We start from the raw sequence: 21,415 nt of genomic DNA, 5'->3' as shown, positions 1-21,415 counted from the left end.
ATTGAATTCCACTCCTTCGACCCTCTAACGGACCAGGCTGACTGAAAGAACCAGATAGCAAAAGAACAACCAACGAGTTCTCGGTCTCTCCCCCCTTTAGTTTCACCTACACAGATGTGATACCCAGAGAATCTGCTGACTTTTCTTCACGCTGTGTGTATTTGTTCGGCCTTTGGGTGGCGCTGTTGTTTCAGTTCTAGTTGAGAGGCAAAGAGAGTTGGGTGTGTTGTCTAGAGCTTCTCTCTTTCCTCTCTTCACACTGTAGAATCTATTTTTGACTGACTCATTGAACTACGACTGATCTTTCATAAAAGGACACGGCTTACCACAGTGGTATACGCTTTGAAAACTAGTAAAAACAGTATAAAGTCTAGACGCACGTTTTTTTACATATAAAAAAGACATTTAAAAAGAGTGGAGTTCTCTCAGTGAAGCCTGATGCTTTCATCTCAGTAAAAGGTCCTCTGGGTCCTCTGTGAGCTTCTGATCATCATAATTTCTCCTAAAAAGTTCAGGCTTTGATGTGGTGTACATTAGTCCGCATTTTCTTTCCTTCAAATTTGCCTGATTGAAAAATGGCACTCTGATTGTCTGGAGGGTCACACATTGGTCCTTTTGTTTTTATTTCAGCCGTACTTGACTTCTCATGCTGCTGAGTGTGTAGTTCTTACAGACTCTTCTACTTCTACTTCTTCTACTACTATTACATTGTATATGCTTCCCCTAGGCCACATAATTAGGCAATTTGGAGATATACGTTATCATTTCTACGCTGTATGTCTCTTTTTAAGCCGGAGGAAACTAACAAAGTGTCAGCACTGCTCAATTGTTTGTCCTCCATTAAAGATTGGTTGGCAAACAATTTCTTGCAGCTTAAAGAAGATAAGACCGAAGTCCTTATTGTTGCTCCGGATACTACAGCCTCCAAAGTTGTTAATCTTTTGGGGTCCCTTTCTTCAGTGGTACAGTCCAATCTTAGAAACCTTGGTGTTAATAGTTGATCAGACTATGTTTCTTGACTAACATATGAAGTCACTGACCCGTACATGTTTCTTTTAACTGAGAAACATTGCTAAACTTAGGACCGTGGTTTCACAATGTGAACTTGACATGTTCATTCTTGGTTTTGTTTCATCACGGCTTGATTACTGCAACTCCATTTTCACTTGTCTTAGCAAGTCATCCCAGGACCGTCTGCAACTAGTGCAAAATTCTGCTGCGAGGCTGTTGACCAGGTCCAACAGAATGTCACACATCACTCCTGTGTTATCCATGTTACATTGGCTTCCAATAAAGTTCAGGATCCAATTTAAGGTGCTAGTTCTTACATATAAAGCATTGCATGGACAGGCCTCTGACCTGCTCCAGCCGTACATCACTAACAGGTCACTCAGGTCTTCTAACCAGGGAGTACTGGTGGTCCCACGCACTCGTTTAAAGACTAAAGGTGATCGTTCCTTTGAAGCGGTAGCTCCGACCTTGTGGAACGCTCTTCCTGTTAACTTAACGTTCTGCAGTCTCTGTTGACGCTTTTAGAAAGCAACTGAAAACATACTTGTTTCAGCTGGCTTTTGTCTAATGTTTGTAATTTTGGGTTTTATTCTTTTAATACTCATTGGAATTGCATTTGTTGTTGCTTGTTTATTTTATTTTTTGGATCCTATTGTATTTTAATCAAATGTCTTTAAGCCGCCCACATGTTAATGTAGGCCAAGTTTATTATGCAAGTCAATTACAAAAAGTCTCACCACCACTTTGGGTCCAGAGATTGAAATATCTCAATTACTTGATGGATGGTTATGACCATAGGCGGTCTGGCAATCTGGCAGTTCGGGCGTTTCACACTAGTTTGACTAAAATATGCAAGGCTGTACAGCTGCAGCCTGCAGCCTCCCGTCTGCTGCCGTCGGGCTGATACTTTTCAAAATAAAAGCTTGCGTCTGGTCCGCTATGTCTTCATACTTGTTGTGTTTTGGGTGTTTAGGCATGTAATAATATGTCTTAAATATGCAAGCATGTCCATTCTATTCTAAGATAGTTTATTTGAAGGTTTTATGAATTGCTCCAGTGTGTGTATTACTTCATTATGAAAGCCTGTAAATGTGCCTCATGCTGCTTGTGCCATAATCTAACGTGAGGCTGGTTTTTGAAATTATAACGCAAATGATGTCCCCATCTGAAATTGGGCAGGGAAAGGGACGGAATTGCCAGGGACGAATTTTTGTCACAGTCCGCCCCTGGATATTTGGTGCAGATGAACGTAGTGCCTAGAGAGTGGCTTAGGTGATTTTTTGAATTGTTGCGGTTATCCACCAGCTCTAATCTCACCCTGAGCTCAATAGAGGGGTTGTTGCTTAAGATAAAGGGAAATGGTTATGACACAATTAACATTGCAAGTTTATTTGCTCAGACAGGACAATCAACAGGATGTTTAAACCTGACACGTTTGTTCCCTGCAGATTAGGGCTGCAGCTAAGGATTATTTTCATTATCGATTTATCTGTTGATCATTTTCTCGATCAGTTGTTTGGTCTCTAAAATATCAGAAAATGGTGAAAAATGTGGACCAGTGTTTCCCAAAAAGCCCAAGATGACAACCTGAAATGTCTTGTTTTGTCCACAATTCAAAGATATTCAGTTTACTGTCACAGAGGAGAGAAGGAACTAGAACAATATTCACATTTAAGCAGTTAATAAAACCGAGAATTCTTTACTTTTTCAAAGTCAAAATGACTCAAACCGATTTAATCAATTATCAAAATATTTTTTTCAATTAATTTAATAGTTGACAACTGCGGAGAAGGGTCTGGCTAGTCCACACAGCATCCCGGGATGGGAGAAAACCGTGCTCTGGTTTATTGGCATTTCTTTAAACCAATCACAATTGTCTTGGGCGGCGCTAAGCACAGGACACAAAGATGCTTCAAAATAGCCTCGTGAAGGAACTTTTTTTGGTGAAACGTGTTTATGTTCAAAAGTAGTTATAGTTGGGTGCCTGGGTAGCTCACATGGTAGCCCATATACGGAGGCTCAGTCCGTGCCGTAGCGGCCGCGTTTTCGGTTCCGACCTGCACCTCTCCCCTTTCGTGTCTAAGCTGTCCTTTCGAATAAAGGCCTAAAAAAAAAGGGCCAAAAGAAAAATCTTTAATTGGTTGAAGTCGTGCGAGAGAAAACTCAGATTGGACAGATAGTCTAGCTAGCTGTCTGGATTCACCCTGCAGAGATCTGAGGAGCAGTTAACCATAGTCCTCACAAATCCACCGGAGGTTAGAACCCCAACACAGAGACAGAGGAAGGGGACGGACATCCGGCCAATATGAGGGACATCCGGCTGGATTTCCGGCGGCACCGGAGCAACCCCGGAAGTCAAACCTTGTCGATGTAGACTACTGTCATGTCGACCTTTGGAAAAGATGGAGGCTCCGTGTCTCGGAGTAGCTTTACATCCCAGCCTGGCAGAATTCAGTAACCGTCCTCTCCCTCAAATGGCTGCTATAGCTGACGTTAGCCTGTCCCCTGTCCGTCCTGCTGGTCTTGCCGTCCTGCTCTGCCGTGGAGCTGCTCCCACTCACTCCAGCCAAATCTGGCGCACAGCACACGTTGCCCACCAAGCGCAGCACCTCCTTCCTCACCGACGAGGACAAGAGGAAGAACATGACCGGATCCAGGCAGCTGTTGAGGGCTGAAAGCAGCAAAGTCAACTCGTTGGCTTTGTTGGCAACGTCCTGCCAGAAACACGACGTGTGTGTGATCTGCGTTATGATGTAGAACACCCTGACTGTGTGATAGGGGACGAAGCACACGGTGAAGAGGAAGAGGATGAAAAAGGACTTCCTGGCAGTTCGGGCGTAGCGGGATGCGTTGGGCAGGTCGGGCTTCTCTTGTGACGTCCTCCGAAGCTTGAGGGCGATCTTTCCGTAAGACACCATCAGAGCGACGAAGACGAACCAGAAGAAGACCACCAGTGAGATGTTGATGTAGGCTTTCCACTTTGCCTCAAGGAGCTGCTTGTAGTGGAAACACCTGGAAACGGCAAACATATGTCAGCTCAAACTGACTAATGCAGTGTGCTTTTTCGTATTTCCTGTCATATTTATAATGTCCTAATGTTGGAATTTCATCTTAAACATGGCCAATACGTCAAATAATGAGATAAACATATTTCAGAGACATCCTCATGAGCTAAAACTTTCAGATTTCCAACTGTTCTGAACGCTCTGCTCGGTGTCCCGTAACATCGAGCAGGTCTTCTGTGTTTGGTCATCTGCTCCAGCCAGGCAGGAACTACTGGAGTCATTTCTTTTTAAAGGTCCCATGACATGAAAATTTCACTTTGAGGTTTTTTAACATTAATATGAGTTCCCCCAGCCTGCCCATTTCTAGCCACTGGTCCCCCAGTGGCTAGAAATGGTGATAGGTGTAAACCGAGCCCTGGGTATCCTGCTCTGCCTTTGAGAAAATGAAAGCTCAGATGGGCCGATCTGGAATCTTCTCCTTATGAGGTCATAAGGAGCAAGGTTACCTCCCCTTTCTCTGCTTTGCTCGCCCAGAGAATTTGGCCCACCCATGAGAAAGAGAGAGACATCATGGCTTTCAAACGAGCAAAGTGGCAGTTGTTCAAGGCTACACCCCCACCCTCCACCTTGGCCCCCCTCTCTCATCCTCAATAGCTACAGACACAGAAATGGCACATCCTAAGGAAAGCTCATTGTGGGACTGGCTCTAGTGGCTGTAATTCTGCACCAAGGCTGAATTTCGGGAAAGAGGCTTCAGATACAGTATTAGGGGACCACTAAGGCCTATATAAAAGAGACTTCAGATACAGTATTAGGGGACCACTAAGGTCTATATAAAAGAGACTTCAGATACAGTATTAGGGGACCACTAAGGCCTATATAAAAGAGACTTCAGATACAGTATTGGGGGACCACTAAGGTCTATATAAAAGAGACTTCAGATACAGTATTAGGGGACCACTAAGGTCTATATAAAAGAGACTTCAGATACAGTATTAGGGGACCACTAAGGTCTATATAAAAGAGACTTCAGATACACTATTAGGGGACCACTAAGGCCTATATAAAAGAGACTTCAGATACAGTATTAGGGGACCACTAAGGTCTATATAAAAGAGACTTCAGATACAGTATTAGGGGATCACTAAGGCCTATATAAAAGAGACTTCAGATACAGTATTAGGGGACCACTAAGGCCTATATAAAAGAGACTTCAGATACAGTATTAGGGGACCACTAAGGTCTATATAAAAGCATCCAAAGAGTACCATGTCATGGGACCTTTAAGCTACTGCAGTGTTTACATTGTCACATGTAGCTACATGCTGACTGCAGTAAAATATGTAATCTTGGCTGCCAATGTTTCTCCCCAATCCCCAAAAGTATCCCCAATTCCGGGTCACATTACTCCTTAACAATTTCGTTGACTTAGTATTTGGTTTGGAAGCTTTTAACGGCAATATTCTATTAGTTTCCACTGCCAACAACAGTAGCTGCGTGCTATCGCCAGATAGCTGTAATCTTGGCATTAAAGCATGTTCTAGTAGAATCACAAAATACAACTATAAACCTGAAAATGGTATATAATACATCCACTTAAACGACTCGGGATTTCAACTGTAAATATCAGTCGGAAATCTGGAGCTGCAAAGATTATTCGAACAGTCGCAGCTCTAATCTGGTTACAAAAAGTATCGAATGCAGGTATCGTTTGACTGGAGAAGATGCTACTTAATACAGAGTTATTTCAGTCAATTCATAAAAGGAATCTAGTTCCAATACCCAGCCCCAATAAATACACCCAAGAGTTTGATTCTAGGTGTCACCAACCTGTCCTGCTGTTGGGGATTCTCGGGCACCAGGAACAACAAAATCACAGCGAAGGCCACAATCCAGACAACGGCACAGAGCGCGGTGCTCCATTTTGTGGACCACAGTCTGTACGGACTCCTCGCGCCGTGATGGATCTTCATGTAGCGGTCCACGCTGATCAGCCCCAGCACCGTGACACTGATGTACATGTTCATGTAAAAGAGGTTGCCCACGACTTTACACAGCGTGGGACCCAGCGTCCAGACGCTTCCGCGGCTGTAGTAGAGTATCTTGAACGGCAGACACACCACCAGCAGCAGGTCCGCGAAAGCTGTGTTTATTAGAAAGACCCGCACCGAGTTCTTCTTAGAGTCGACGAATAAGAAAACCCACAGAGCCACCAGGTTCCCAACGAGACCCACGACGAAGATTACCGTGTAGAACACCGCCAGCAGGCTCCGCAGCGTGCCGTCGTTCAGACCGGTTTGGTTGTTCGCGGTGAAGTTCATCTCGCTGCTCTCTGTGAGACAAAGGGGGCTGTTGGGAGTCTGGAAGGTGGTTGTGGGATACGGAGTGGAGATGTTTTTTGTCATGGTGGTTTTTGTGATCCTCAGTCCTGCAAAATGGGAAGAAAACAACATGGCAATGACATTGGATGAACAGTTTAAGGAGTTGTTTGCATCACGTGCAGGTTTGCGTTGTCCAGCTGTATGAATTAGCCCTAAATTAGCATGAGGGATTATGTCAAAATCCGCCCTTTTGTTTGAGTGAAAGCTCAAAGCTTAAAACAGAGCAGTGTCCCATCTGAACGTACCCTAACATGTTCACTTGATCTATAGATACAGTGGTGTGCATAAGTTTACATACCCATGCTTAAGTTGACTAAAAAGAGGAATAAAAAAAAATCTTCTTTTGGAAATTGATCTTTTAAAAGAAATTTATCAATTAAAAAAAATCGGAAAAATCAAACCTTTAAGGAGACACATTTTGTTTGTGAATGAATAATGTATCGTAAATAAATAAATGTTCTTCCTTAAAATACAGGGGTCATAAGTAAGTACACCTCTATGTTAAATTCCCATAGAGGGAGACAGAGTTTTATTTTTAAAGGCCAGTTATTTCATGGATCCAGGATACTTTGCATCCTGATAAAGTTCCCTTGGTCTTTGGAATTAAAATAGACCCCCCCAACCCCACCCTCCCTACATCATCACACACCCTTCACCATACCTAGAGATTGGCATGGTTTTATGTCGGTTAGCCTAATAGCTGGTTTGATTTGCATTGAGAGATGATTTTATGGAAAGTACCCCATGCCAATCTTTAGGTATGGTGAAGGGTATGTGATGATGTGGGGGGTTATTCCTCTTTTTAGTCAACTTTAGCATGGGTTCCTATACTCATGAGCAGCACTGTATATTGCTGCGTCAACTGGGATTATGATCGAAGATTGGTTGGTCTATAGGAAGGTGGGTGGGTGGGCAAACCCTGCAGGTTTATGCATGCAGATGGTGCAGGTGGTTAACGCTCAGAAAAACCTTCCGGTCTTCTGCGTAGTATTTTTCTGTGGATTGATTAATCAATTAGTCATCTAATCCCTGCAGCTCTTAATCGACAATGAAAATAATCTTTAGTTGCAGCCCTAATTGTTATAACTCTCTACGATTTAAGAGGTCTTAACTTTCTGTGAAATCATCTATGAATAATGTAAAGGGACGAGTTTACAGAAGCACAAGCCCTCATGAGTTCTCAGATGTTTTTTTTTTGTGTGTCAAACAACCAGATGTGTCGGTTCATATCAAAAGATCAGTAACTGAAAAAGCATTAAAAGGAAAACAGCTTGCTTTGCTCACAGTACGTAGCACTTATCCTGCAGCCAGTTTCAGAGACGCTGCTTATACTTCAAAGTGGAACTTGTCAAAGTACTCACCGAGTCATTGAAGTCCATTAACGGATGTTTGCTCTTGTTTCTTCTTGCGCACAAACTCTGTTGGAGGATCACTTCTCGCAGTCCTTTCCTTCCCATCAGAGTCACTCCAGTGTATTCTGCCCCCCCCCTTTGAGTTTAATCCGTAGGATAAACTATCCAAAATGTGCGACCCTCATGAAGTGCAAGACCCTTTCCTTCAGTCATTGTGTGTTCAACTTTCTGCAGCTGTCTATCTCTCAGTCCAAATATGAGCATAACTGCGTAGGGTCTTCCTTTTGTTTCCTCTCCCCAGCAGTGCTGCGGACAGTATACCCAGAAATACTGAAGTGCAGAATGTGTTGTTGTAATAAAGGGAAAACTTAAAGCTGTGGTCAACCCCTTCCTTTTTGCTGTGCACAAACGTGGGCTGAGATAAAAAGAAAAAGAAGGGCAGGGCTTATTTCAGACCTTCTGATTACACACATGAGGGTGAGCAGTGGATTCACAGAGCATGCTCCACTTGTGTAAACACACTATGCTTTCCACTTTGGGCTCCGATGATAATATGGAGGTATCCGCAGAGCGTAGCCAACTGTGAAAGAAATAGGCTCCCAAAATACCAGCGTATGGCCTCACAGTAATTAGAGCAAGGCCAGGTTTAAACTGCCACCCAGGAGACATTCAATGGAGCTAAATGTGTAGGCCCAGGGTCGACTGGTAATCATCGTTTATAAAATCCTCCGTGTGTGTGTGTGTGTGTGTGTGTGTGTGTGTGTGTGTGTGTGTGTGTGTGTGTGTGTGTGTGTGTGTGTGTGTGTGTGTGTGTGTGTGTCAGACGCAAAATCAAGATTTACACGAGTTAAACAGCAGAGGAGTGAAAGTTTAAAAAATGTATTTACTGTACTATACTTTCAGTACAGTACTACTACTTTTTTCTACGTTTGGCACTTTTTGACGCTTTGATTTGCATTTTTGACACGTTTTTATGAAGTTTTTGATGCTTTACAAGAGGTTTCTGGCGCTTTTTTGTGCTTTTGTGTGTATGTGACAATAAAGTACCTTTTACCTTTTTAGAGTAAGCCTGAACAAAAGTAAAAAACTGGAACACATAACAGTAACAACGTAACAGTACGAGGACACATAAATACCAGTACAAGGTGCATGGATAGCAGCATCAAAGGACCTACACAGGGTAGGACAAGTGCATATCAGCCTCCAAAGTTCAATCAGCATCCATTACATTACATCACCAACCCCTTTAATCAACGTTTCTGACGTTGCTCTGTTTCTTTCTTTCCTCAACACATAGTCAACAGACGAGAATATATAACCAACCAAGGAATAAAGAAAGAAAAGAAAAGAGTTCAAAGATGACTCCTCCCATGACCCTTATTCAAGAAGCAAATGGCTGCAGGTATAAAGGAGTACTTGTACCTGTTACTCCTTACAGATGGACATCTTAGACGGGAGCCAGACCCAGGCCTAAAATCCACAATCAAAATGTCATGTTGGTCTGTGTGTGTGTGTGAGATGTAATCTGTCACATAACACACTCAGATTTTGCATGCTGATTAATTGCAGAGCTGATAGAATAAACACTTGGGGATTCAGGTCAGCGGTGGAAAACAGAGCAGCTAAGGAGATTCCCCACACAGGAATATAAAAACAGATTCTTCAAAGAGGAGGAAGACAGTAAGTAAGGATCGGATTTGGGTGCTGTTGGTAAAAAAAAAAAAAAACATCTCAGAGCGCCCGGAGTGCTTTATCTCCTCCACTGACAGGGCAACTGCCTCTCTACCCCCCTCTAAGGGAATTAGGCTATTAGAAACCACACACAGCATGCCACACACACACACACACACACACACACACACACACACACACACACACACACACCTGAAGTCTAATGGCTCTGGTCTAGACCTTGTATGTATACTGACTAGCCTACACAGCCAACCTTTCAAAAACCTCATCACACTCACTCACTCACTCACACACACACACACACACACACACACACACACACACACACACACACACACACACACACACATGCCCCACACACACACACACACACACACACACACACACACACACACACACACACACACCTGAAGTGTAGTGGCTCTGGTCTAGACCTTGTACCATGTAAACTGACTACACAACCAACCTTTCAAAAACCTCATCTCACACACACACACACACACACACACCCCCTCTCACACACACACACACACTCAACAGACAAGAAATATATAACCAACCAAGGAATAAAGAAAGAAAAGATGAAAAGGTAGCTAAGAGTGCAAAGATGACTCCTCCACTGATCCGTATTCAAGAAGGAAATGGCTGCCGGTATAAAAGAGCAGTTAACCATAGTCCTCATAAATCCTACGGAGTTTAAAAATGCCAACACAAAGAAAGAGGAAGGTGACTGGCGAAAAGACCGTCAGAATATCCTGCGGCAAATCAAATTGCAAGTTGATTTAATTTCTTTTTTTTTATTTCTTTTTTTTGTAGGAAATGATCTTGGTTAGAAACTAAACTTGAGAAACAGTATCTCAAAAACTCAAACTGACATTCTGCTTAAGATACTACATCCCTCTACTGTGATCCTCCTACGGTGTGTGTGTGTGTGTGTGTGTGTGTGTGTGTGTGTGTGTGTGTGTGTGTGTGTGTGTGTGTGTGTGTGTGTGTGTGTGTGTGTGTGTGTGTGTGGTCGTGCTGGGTGACAATTTGGGGGTTTGGGCGTGTCTTGCACATGTGATTTTTGTTATTTATAGGAGGGTGTCGCTCTTTAATTGGGAAAGAACTGTGAGCATTAAATCATGTGTCTGTGTCCTCTTGCTTCTCAGCCTCACTGCGTGCTGCTGGCGTCCAAAGAGAACTCGGCTCCGGTGAAGTTGGGCGGCTTCGGAGTCGCCATCCAGCTCGGAGAGTCGGGACTGGTGGCCGGAGGTACAGCAAACACAACCGTACATACTCGGATCAGTCCAAATCAAAAGCACGTCGTCTCTCCTGTGAGGGGGACTTTATTTGTGGTACAAAGGCAGATTCAGACACAACATACAGCAATACATATTCAATACGCATACCCGAGACTTAATAAACACTTAGAAATTCTAAAAATTGTGTTGGACATATTTGTGGATATTTGGAGTCAACGGAGAGTTACACGGACCCTGGCTGCAAATTACATTTGCTGTTGCTAGGGTGCGTCTAGGTTTCTAGGCTAAAAATGTTAGACCTTTGTGAACAAAATTTGGACATATTTGTGGATATTGGATGGGATTAGTGTTACAGGGGGGATGTGGTGTATAAAATATTCACTGTTCTTCTCAATAATTGAACCCATCGTTCCAGACAGCTTTTCAACCATCGAGATATTATCGGTAATAGATGTGGATGTTTAAAGATCCTCCTGAGGGGCGTGCAGAGGCAGAAATGTGGGGCAAATATACTGTGTGGAGTGAATTTGAGTCAAAAATCATACATGAAACAATTCAGTGTGACTTCCGCTTCCCAATTATATCTTTATTTCTGTTGTCCATCACGAATAAAAGGCCTATGAAATCCAACTAGAAATCAGAGAGCCTGCCTAAAAATCATCACATATTTTAATTTAAATTAACTTTAGCTTCAGTATCGGAGGAATGCAGTGCTAGTTGTCTGTACATCGATGGGTACGCTGCAGACAGGAACCTTTAAAATCTCATTTTCAGCATTGTTTTTTAATGGCACTATTTTGCCCTAATGTGAACAAATATAGGCAAAAAATAAATGCCAGGCACCATAGGCGTAATTGCAATCAAAATTTGCCAGTGCAAACCCCCCCGCCATAAAAACTATTAGAATTTCATTTCCATAAAAAAGACGTTTGAACCTTAACTTGATGCAGAAAAGGACCAAATTGTTGCCGAAAAAATTCACAAGAATAAAGAAAATGAAGTGTTTTGTGTTCATCTCAAACCCCCCACCCCCACCTCCCAAAGTGGAACCCAAAAGTTAAAGTTACGCCCTTACCAGGTACAAAAGAGAAGAGCAGATGACATGCAGCTGATTTCACACTGAGCTGATAAGGACAGGACGAGGTAGAAAAAAACTCAGGGCCACACTGGAAAATAAGATAAGATTATACATTGGCATTTATAGTTTATTTACATGCTTTTATTTCATCGAAAAAGTTGAACATCTTCTACTGTATTATTGCACGTCTCACATGGTCTTCTCACTTACAGCTCAGTCGACGTCAAGCCCCAAAAAAGTAACTCAGCCATCAAAGAAAAAAGCGACAAAAACATACCCTTCACCATACCCCCCACATCATCACATACCCTTCACCATACCCCCCACATCATCACATACCCTTCACCATACCCCCACATCATCACATACCCTTCACCATACCCCCACATCATCACATACCCTTCACCATACCCCCACATCATCATGAGGTTGTGATGATGTGGGGGGTGGGGCTATTTTAATTCCAAAGGCCAAGGGAACTTTATCAGGATGCATAGTATCCTGGATCCATGAAATAACTGGCCTTTAAAAATAAACATCTGCCTAGGGGTGTACTGACTTTTGTTGCCAGTGGTTTAGACATTAATGGCTGTGTGTTGAGTTATTTTGAGGGGACAGCACATTTACACTGTTATACAAGCTGCACACTTAATACTTTACATTGTAGCAAAGTGTAATTTCTTCAGTGTTGTCCCATTAAAAGATATAATGAAATATTTACTCAAATGTGAGGGGTGTACTCACTTTTGTGAGATACTGTATATTCTCCCCAGATGTAAATACCACAAGTGTTTATAGTGTACATATTACCGTATTATATATATATTACATATTATTGCTGTGACAAGTGCATTTCCCCGTTGTGGGATCAATAAAGTCCATCTTATCTGATCTGATCTGAAATGTCCAGAACAGTAAAACCAACAGAGCATCATTGGAGTTCTAAACTCTGTAAAAGGACGGCAGCAAAAGTCCACTTCACTTTGCACATCAAAAACCGGAAAACAAAGTTCTAGTTTCAGGAAGTAGGAAACCCACACGAGGTTAGTTTCCTCTTTTGTGTTATGATGCTATTATAGTTGGAAACAAATAGGGAAAGTCTCTTAAGTGCGCACCAAAACACTTCCTTTTTTTATTGTTTAGAGACTAAAATATCAAAGAACAAAGAGGTCGTATTCGGACCTGATAAACGATGCACCCACACCGCTGTGTGTTTGTCTCCCCCAGGTCGGGTAGGAACTCCCCATTTCATGGCCCCGGAGGTGGTGAAGAGAGAGCCGTACGGTAAACCTGTGGACGTGTGGGGCTGTGGAGTCATCCTCTTCATCCTCCTCTCAGGCTGCCTGCCTTTCTACGGCACCAAGGAGCGTCTGTTCGAAGCCATCTGCCGGGGCAAATACAAGGTCGGGGGGGCATTTAAAGAAATGTGTGGTTTCATACACCCATTCAACACAAGACAGGGTTTCCTCAGGGTCTAAAAGTGCTCATATTATGCTCATTTTTAGGTTCATATTAGTATTTAGAGGTTGTACCAGAATAGGTTTACATGGTTTAACAAAAAAAAAACACTGTATATTTGTTGTACTGCACATTGCTGCAGCTCCTCTTTTCACCCTGTGTGTTGAGCTCTCTGTTTTAGCTACAGAGTGAGACATCTCACTTCTGTTCCATCTTTGTTGGGAGTCGCACATGCTCAGTAGCTAGGTAAGGACTACTAGCCAGTCAGGAGCAAAGTATGAGGGCGCGCCCAGACAGTAGCTAGGTAAGGACTACTAGCCAGTCAGAAGCAGAGTATGAGGGCGTGCCCTGACAGTAGCTAGGTAAGGACTACTAGCCAGTCAGAAGCAGAGTATGAGGGCGTGCCCTGACAGTAGCTAGGTAAGGACTACTAGCCAGTCAGAAGCAGAGTATGAGGGCATGAGTGTAGAATTTTGAAAAGGTTGGCCGTCTGGTTGGTGTGTAACCGCCTTTAGGGATCGACCAATATGGATTTTTTTAGTGCCAATGACCGATAATGGCTGCCGATTTAGCCGATATTTGGAGCCAATACTGATTTTGCCCCCTCAATTTACATCTTAAAAATGTCAACCCTGCCACACTGGGTTTGTTTTCGGGAAACTGCTCTGCCATTTCTTTAAAAAGAACAATCAAAAACACAGATCAGTGTCACTTCTGCAATCATCTTCCATTCATATGACCCACATTATGTGTGCAGTGTGCATCATATGGACGGGTGCACTGCATATGGTTAACTGTGCTTCATCTACATCTACAACACAGCCTTGATGATGCACTGCTTGCTGACATATTATAAGACCGATATAATCAAGTCATCACAAAATGTCCTTTGTCAACACATTTAAATAATGTAAGAAAACAATAAACCTGAAAAGTAGTCACTGAAATAAAGTGTTAGTGGGGGGGGGCAGTGCACGGTCTGCAGGTGAACCGCAGCGTCTCCAGCAACACAGAGCTGCCTGTATGGACTCCTGTCTGGAAATAATGCCGGGAAAAAACTATCAGTGAACGCAGCAGCCACGTATCGGCCAACGCCGAAACATGTAAAAACCCAAATATCGGCCCGATATATCGCCGGACGATAAAATCAGGCTATCACTAGTAAACATTCAGTAGACAAATAGTAATGTAGACACATACTGTACAATAGAGACAACAATATACATATAGGCACATGTCAACATAATATACAAATAAGACATCATATCAAGACAAGTACACACGGAGTGGGATGTAAAGTGCAAAAAGTAATAGTGCAAAGTAGTGTGCAAGATGCATATTGGAATGATAAGTATATAATGTGTAGAGAAGTTGGTGAGAAGTGGCCCCACTTATCCTCGGTTCAGTAGAGGGATGGCAGTGGGAAAGAAGCAGTTCTTATGTCTGTTTGTTTTTTCACCCCTGTTCCTATATATATAAACGTTGTGTTATTTTCAGAGTTTGACCATATTTCATATGTGTAAAAGAACATTGTGCGCTCTGAGTACATGGCTGAGATCTGGGAACATTATCTCTGGGCCACAGGACCGCTCATATAAACCTCTGTGTGTGTGTGTGTGTGTGTGTGTGTGTGTGTGTGTGTGTGTGTGTGTGTGTGTGTGTGTGTGTGTGTGTGTGTGTGTGTGTGTGTGTGTGTGTGTGTGTGTGTGTGTGTGTGTGTGTGTGTGTGTGTGTGTGTAGATGAATCCGCGGCAATGGGCCCAAATCTCTGAGAGCGCTAAGGATCTGGTGAGGCGCATGCTGATGCTGGACCCTGCTGAGAGGATCACCGTCTACGAGGCTCTTAACCACCCCTGGCTGAAGGTAGAAAAAACTAAACTTAGTGACGCCTCTTGCGCTTAATAGTCAATCTTTGATATAAAAATAAAAATCATGAGTGCATTTTTAAAACCTGTTACTGTTTTTGCCGGTTACAGCGTTTAAGCTTTAGACGCAATGAATGTTGAACTCTTTTTGATCTTTCCCATAGCCCATAAACAGAATTCAATGTATTGCTTCGTCCAGCGTTGTCCAGTCCAGAAAGAGTGCCGTGTTTAGTTGTTGAGGCACGGATAAGCAGAACCGAAAGGAAAGAGGTGTGGGGGGTGGGGGTGGGGGGGTTACAGCAGCTCTTCACACAGGAAACTAACGACAGTGAGCGCCGGCACAGCGCTGTCACCGCTTGAAACGTGTTGTCAGCAGAAGCTTTTAATGGCGTCTTTGTCTGTGGACAGTGATGGGCTGATATTTAAAGACGACAATTTTTGACTCGCAGCTCGTCTGGGGGCTGTCTGACACAAATCTTCACACTTTGAGGGACGCCTACAATGCTAACATTTTGAGTCTGTTATTCACTTGTAGAAAGCTGAAAGTTTAGGCAAATCCACTTCTGGTTGCAAGTTTGCAAAGTTACAGCAGCATCGTTCGACTTCTGATTGAACAATGCAACAGTCTGAACGCAGCACCAGCGAACATCAGCAAACACCCCCAAAACAAAACCAGACATACCCACGCACAGCTGTGGAAGAAGTATTCAGATCCTGTACTAATACCACTCTGTAAATTACTCGGTTACAAGTCCTGCATTGAAAATGTTACTTAATTAAAAGTATGTATGTATCATCAGGAAAATGTACTTAAAGTATTCAAAGTAAAAGTACTCGATGCAGAAAAATCCTCCCATTGTAGAAAGTGTAAAGGATCCAACCAGTTGTGTGTTTAATGGTCTCATCATCTCAGCTGGACTTGTAGTCCGTTATATTGTTGACTAGTTTCCTTTATGATAAAACATCAGATTTGATAAACTACATTTGTTTTGTGTGCAGGAATCTTAATTTGTAAAGTAACTAGTAACTAAAGCTGTAACAGATGAATGTAGCGGAGTAACTAAAGTAACTAGTAACTAAAGCTGTAACAGATGAATGTAGCGGAGTAACTAAAGTAACTAGTAACTAAAGCTGCAACAGATGAATGTAGGGGAGTAACTAGTAACTAAAGCTGTAACAGATGAATGTAGTGGAGTAACTAAAGTAACTAGTAACTAAAGCTGGAACAGATGAATGTAGTGGAGTAAAAAGTCCAATATTTCTGTCTGAAATGTAGAGGAGTAGAAGTATAGAGTGGCATGAAAAGAAAAGACTACAAGTACCTCGACATTTGTACTTAAGTACAGTACTTGAGTAAATGTACTTACATTACATTCCACCATTCCACCACTCATTATGTGCATGCTCTGGGATGAAAGCTGCTGATCAAAAAGAGGAATTAAGGTTGATTTACTGGTAGTCTGCTCATTCCTCTTCTTACTTATAGTTGCATCATCAACCACGAGCTCTGTGTACACTCGGAAATACATGGTGTGATGTGGTGCAATGCAGCTGATGACCTGATCATTTATCCTCTTAATCAGAGATATTCAAAAGGAGGTCCAAGACGCCCAGGGGTTCCTCAGAGTTGCTGTTTTTATGCTTGTAGGGCGGAACTCCGTGGAGCAGACGCACCCCTACGCGCCGCTCTCCGGTGTAAACAGTTTCGTTGATTAGAGTGGAAGCGTAGCGTTGGAACATTTGCGCCACGTACGTTACAATTTAGCCGGCCCGTAAGTGTTCCACAAACCTAGGGGAAACTACGGTGGTCGAGGCGGTCCAACACAAACACAAAAGCCACAACACAAAAGCCACAACACAAACGCAAAAGCCACAACACAAATGCAAAAGCCACAACACAAACGCAAAAGCCACAACACAAACGCAAAAGCCACAACACAAATGCAAAGCCACAACACAAACGCAAAAGCCACAACACAAACGCAAAAGCCACAACACAAATGCAAAGCCACAACACAAACGCAAAAGCCACAACACAAACGCAAAAGCCACAACACAAACGCAAAAGCCACAACACAAACGCAAAAGCCACAACACAAACGCAAAAGCCACAACACAAACGCAAAAGCCACAACACAAACAAAAAAAGCCACAACACAAACGCAAAAGCCACAACACAAACACAAAAGCCACAACACAAACACAAAAGCCACAACACAAACAAAAAAAGCCACAACACAAACACAAAAGCCACAACACAAACACAAAAGCCACAACACAAACGCAAAAGACACAACACAAACACATAAGCGACAACACAACTGTTCTATATTTATGAAGTAACCTCTCTTTCTGAAACGCTCACACTCACTTCCGTTGTCGCTTTTGTATTTGTGTTGTGGCTTTTGCGTTTGTGTTGAACCATCTCGGCCACCGTAGCAAATACTGGGTCGATGTACGTTAATGTGGACCTGACTTTGATAGGTTTCCTGTTTGCTTAGTGGTGACGGGGGTGGAAACTTGCAGCTGTGTACTAGGAGAAGTTGAGAACGAATCACATTGTCTTTTGTATTGTCCGTATTATGATGAGTTAAGAACGCCGATCTAACATGAAATGTCTGTCCAAGATCCTGAAATGTTCTGGTGCACAGATGATGAGGACCAATTGGAGTGGTCGTTTAAATTTAATATTTATAACTTGGCGACTTTTGTTTATAAAGCATGGTAAAAAAGACTATTTGTTTAAGGTAGGTGGTTACTTTGTCATCTGCTCCTTTGTCCTAGGTAATGGTGTCTTGTAAGCCCGTGTGGGCTGGGCATATTTTATTGTATGCATGACACAATAATAAAAAATTTAAAATTAATTCCAGTGGTATGACGAACCCATACATTTTAAGCCTTTACTTGTGTGAATAATTCTCTTTTCTGTGTTGGATTTCCAAGGAGAGGGACCGATACGCGTACAAAATCCACCTGCCAGAGACCGTGGAACAGCTGAGAAAGTTCAACTCCAGGAGGAAGCTCAAGGTTTGCATCTACACACACACACACACACGCACACACACACACTGACATGCCTGCACTATCGCGTTTTGCAACATTTCGAGGCTCGTTGTCGATGACACCATCACCGATACGATCAGATAAGCTTCACCGTTGCACATGTTGTCGTGTTTCAGGGGGCGGTCCTGGCTGCAGTGTCTAGTCACAAGTTTAATTCCTTCTACGGAGACCCCCCCGAGGAACTGCATGACTTCTCCGAAGACCCCACCTCCTCAGGTACACACAGACAAACACACACACTCTGGGTACGTCCCAGGTCCTTGCATTGCATCCACGTTTCCTCCACTCGCTTCCCTCCCTGGCATCTTAGTCCGTACACAGAGGAAGCGTGGGAGAGAGGAAAAGAGGAAATGTGTTTTTAGAGCGATGAGACATCGTTTTCCTCTGAAGCCTCAAGTGAATTTGTCATCCGAGTTAGCAACTCCTTCACCTGCACGGCTTACAGGAAGGTTGCTCACGTGTTTCCTCGCTCATAGCCCCTCAGAGATCTCTCCTCTATCCTTTATCCTAGCTCCTCGGGGCAGGAACAAGAGCTTTGAGACGGCCTTCCAAAAAGGAGGGCTAGAACAACTTCCTGTTCAGTCGAGAAATGATGAGATTAAGGCTGGGTATCGTTCAAAATTGATTCAATACTGGTACTGATACCAATACCGTGACTTTGATACCAGTTCCTAAATGGTCCTTTTTCCGATACTAATTTTATAAAACAAACAGAAATGACAACCTCACACGTTACGGCACAAATCTTTTTATTTTTCAGCTCCTACTACGTGAGCCCCATCTCTATTATTAGACAGCCAGTCACAGACATGATTAGATCTCAGTAGAAGCATGCTGCGTGCTGATTGGCTAACTGACGGTGATTTATTCCTTAGGTATTGAAATTGGGTATTGAATGACGATATTTTTGATACTCAATACTTTACTGTAGAGGCAATTTGGTCGGTGCCTAAAAAGTACAAAATTTGGTACCCGGCCCTAGAGGAGATATCAAATGAGAGACTTGAGATTCAGCCTCTGACAGTTGTTATCCTCTCATCTTTGACACAGTTCCGCCCTCAAGCTTCCTTCCTCTGGTTTGTTCTGCTTTTGTCCGTCACGCAGGGCCTCCAGAGAAAGGCACTTATTAGCACGAGCCGACTTTATTCTAGCTGCCCTGAAAATGCACCACATGACAACATACAAGCCATGCACATGGAGGGATCTGATGATAGTTTGAGCAGTAAAATACAGCCTCATTCACGAGGAGGATTTGCACCATAATATTTTTATTTGTAATCTTCTGCATGTGTGTGTGTGTGTGTGTGTGTGTGTGCTGCTGTGCGTCCCTGTGTGTGTAACAAGCATATTGTGCGCGCGCTGTGCACGAGCCTAGGAGCATTTTACTAATGCGCTGTTAAAATAACGCTAATAATAACGCTAAAAATAATGCTGCGTTACTGACTTTAGACCAGGTTTTTGTTGGTCAATGGCGTGATCACTTCCCGCTGCCTCAAGACAGCAATACACCCAGAATGCACCTGAACACACCTCCATGTAAGACCAGCACGCCCCGAATGCACCTGAACACACCTCCATGTAAGACCAGCACGCCCAGAATGCACCTGAACACACCTCCATGTAAGACCAGCACGCCCAGAATGCACCTGAACACATCTCCATGTAAGACCAGCACGCCCAGAATGCACCTGAACACACCTCCATGTAAGACCAGCACGCCCAGAATGCACCTGAACACACCTCCCTGTAAGACCAGCACGCCCAGAATGCACCTGAACACACCTCCCTGTAAGACCAGCACGCCCAGAATGCACCTGAACACACCTCCCTGTAAGACCAGCACGCCCAGAATGCACCTGAACACACCTCCCTGTAAGACCAGCACTCCCAGAATGCACCTGAACACCCCTCCCTGTAAGACCAGCACGCCCAGAATGCACCTGAACACACCTCCCTGTAAGACCAGCACGCCCAGAATGCACCTGAACACACCTCCCTGTAAGACCAGCACGCCCAGAATGCATCTGATCGCCGGTCGCGGTGCTGTTGATATTACACTTCATATGACACTAGCAGGCACAACAGTGGTTTCGATGCCCTGGTGACTGACTTACAGGCTGAGGTTGTAAGGCAAGGCAACTTATTTCTACAGCACCTTTCAGCAACAAGGCAATTTAGAGTGCTTTACATGAATCATTAAAGAGCAATAAAAACGGCCATGATTAAAATAAAACAAGCTAAAATATAATAATATACAAATACAACAATAAAAGTTACAGTGAGTAAGAAATTAATAATTATTCAATTTAATATGTTGTAGGGACGGGTTTGGGAGGAGAGAGGGAGGGGTTTTATTTTTGTTTTTGTTTAAATAACAATGTTCTAAGTAAATAGGTTTGGAATTATATATGTAAAAAAAAAAAATATATATATATATATATATTAGGGGTGGGAATCACCAGAGGCCTCACGATACAATATCATCCTGATACTTACGTCACGATACGATATTATTGCGATATTTTTTCCATATATATATATATATATATATACATGGAAAAAATATCGCAATAATATCGTATCTATCTGTAATTACAGAGGGAAAGTACCAAAAAAAAGTACCGTTTGGTACCGGAACCGAATTCCAGGTAGTGGTATTGGTTCAGATTAGGGCTGGGCGATATATCGATATTAAAAATATATCGATATATTTTTAAATGAGATATGGAATTAGACCATATCGCATATATCGATATAGTTCAAATGTGATCCTTGCTCCCATAGATATATACACAGATGTCGCCTTGAGGTTCTAAACATACGTCAAAACCGCCGCCATCTTGGAACAGGGGTGCGAAGCATTCAGATCAACGCTAAAGATGCCGGACTTTTGTACTGCTTAATTATGTTCGATAGAGGAAATGAAAAGAACAAACAGCAATGAATAACATTTAACAGGTGACAATGTGTTTTATGATTATGTATGCCCCCGACCAGCAACCTGAGCTCCGGCGGCAGCGGGAGGCGAAGAGCTCCGTGGCCGGCCGCAGCGTCTCTTCCCCCGGGAAAAACACAGCTTTGCCTCGCTGCTGCGCATGGGTCCCCGCTGATCCAAATCGGACCAGCCAAAGACAGAGTGGTGATCGGTAGGATCTTACACGTAGTCCAGGACGACCTGTATGTCGATATCGGGCGGAAAGTTCCACTAAGTTTGCGGCGGCAGGCGGACGGAGAGAAGCTACAGCGGGCAGCAGAGACCGCCTCTG

At 43.2% G+C, this 21,415-nt stretch overlaps 2 protein-coding genes across 8 annotated transcripts in view; one reads left to right on the top strand and one right to left on the bottom strand.

Moving 5' to 3' along the window:
• The window catches only part of caska (calcium/calmodulin-dependent serine protein kinase a), a 199,954-nt gene that overhangs the window by 127,186 nt on the left and 51,353 nt on the right, over nt 1-21,415 (top strand). For all 7 annotated transcript variants that reach the window (XM_028590367.1, XM_028590365.1, XM_028590364.1 and 4 more), the window contains exons 6-10: nt 10,593-10,695; nt 12,991-13,166; nt 14,962-15,084; nt 18,030-18,113; nt 18,266-18,365. In XM_028590367.1, coding sequence (XP_028446168.1) covers nt 10,593-10,695; nt 12,991-13,166; nt 14,962-15,084; nt 18,030-18,113; nt 18,266-18,365 — 586 coding nt within the window. The remainder of the gene's footprint in view (nt 1-10,592; nt 10,696-12,990; nt 13,167-14,961; nt 15,085-18,029; nt 18,114-18,265; nt 18,366-21,415) is intronic.
• On the bottom strand, nt 3,288-9,713 carry gpr34b (G protein-coupled receptor 34b). The gene is made up of 4 exons (XM_028590371.1): nt 9,172-9,713; nt 7,759-8,164; nt 5,847-6,444; nt 3,288-4,023 (listed from the first exon to the last, which is right to left on the bottom strand). The coding sequence occupies exons 3-4, from the start codon at nt 6,419-6,421 to the stop codon at nt 3,441-3,443; spliced, it is 1,158 nt and encodes a 385-aa protein (XP_028446172.1). The 5' UTR covers nt 6,422-6,444; nt 7,759-8,164; nt 9,172-9,713; the 3' UTR covers nt 3,288-3,440.

This window comes from Perca flavescens, chromosome 11 (genome assembly GCF_004354835.1).
Source record: "Perca flavescens isolate YP-PL-M2 chromosome 11, PFLA_1.0, whole genome shotgun sequence".
Taxonomy (NCBI): Eukaryota; Metazoa; Chordata; class Actinopteri; order Perciformes; family Percidae; genus Perca; species Perca flavescens.
The sequence above is the reverse complement of the archived record's forward strand: the minus strand, read 5'-3'. Positions and strand labels throughout refer to the sequence as shown.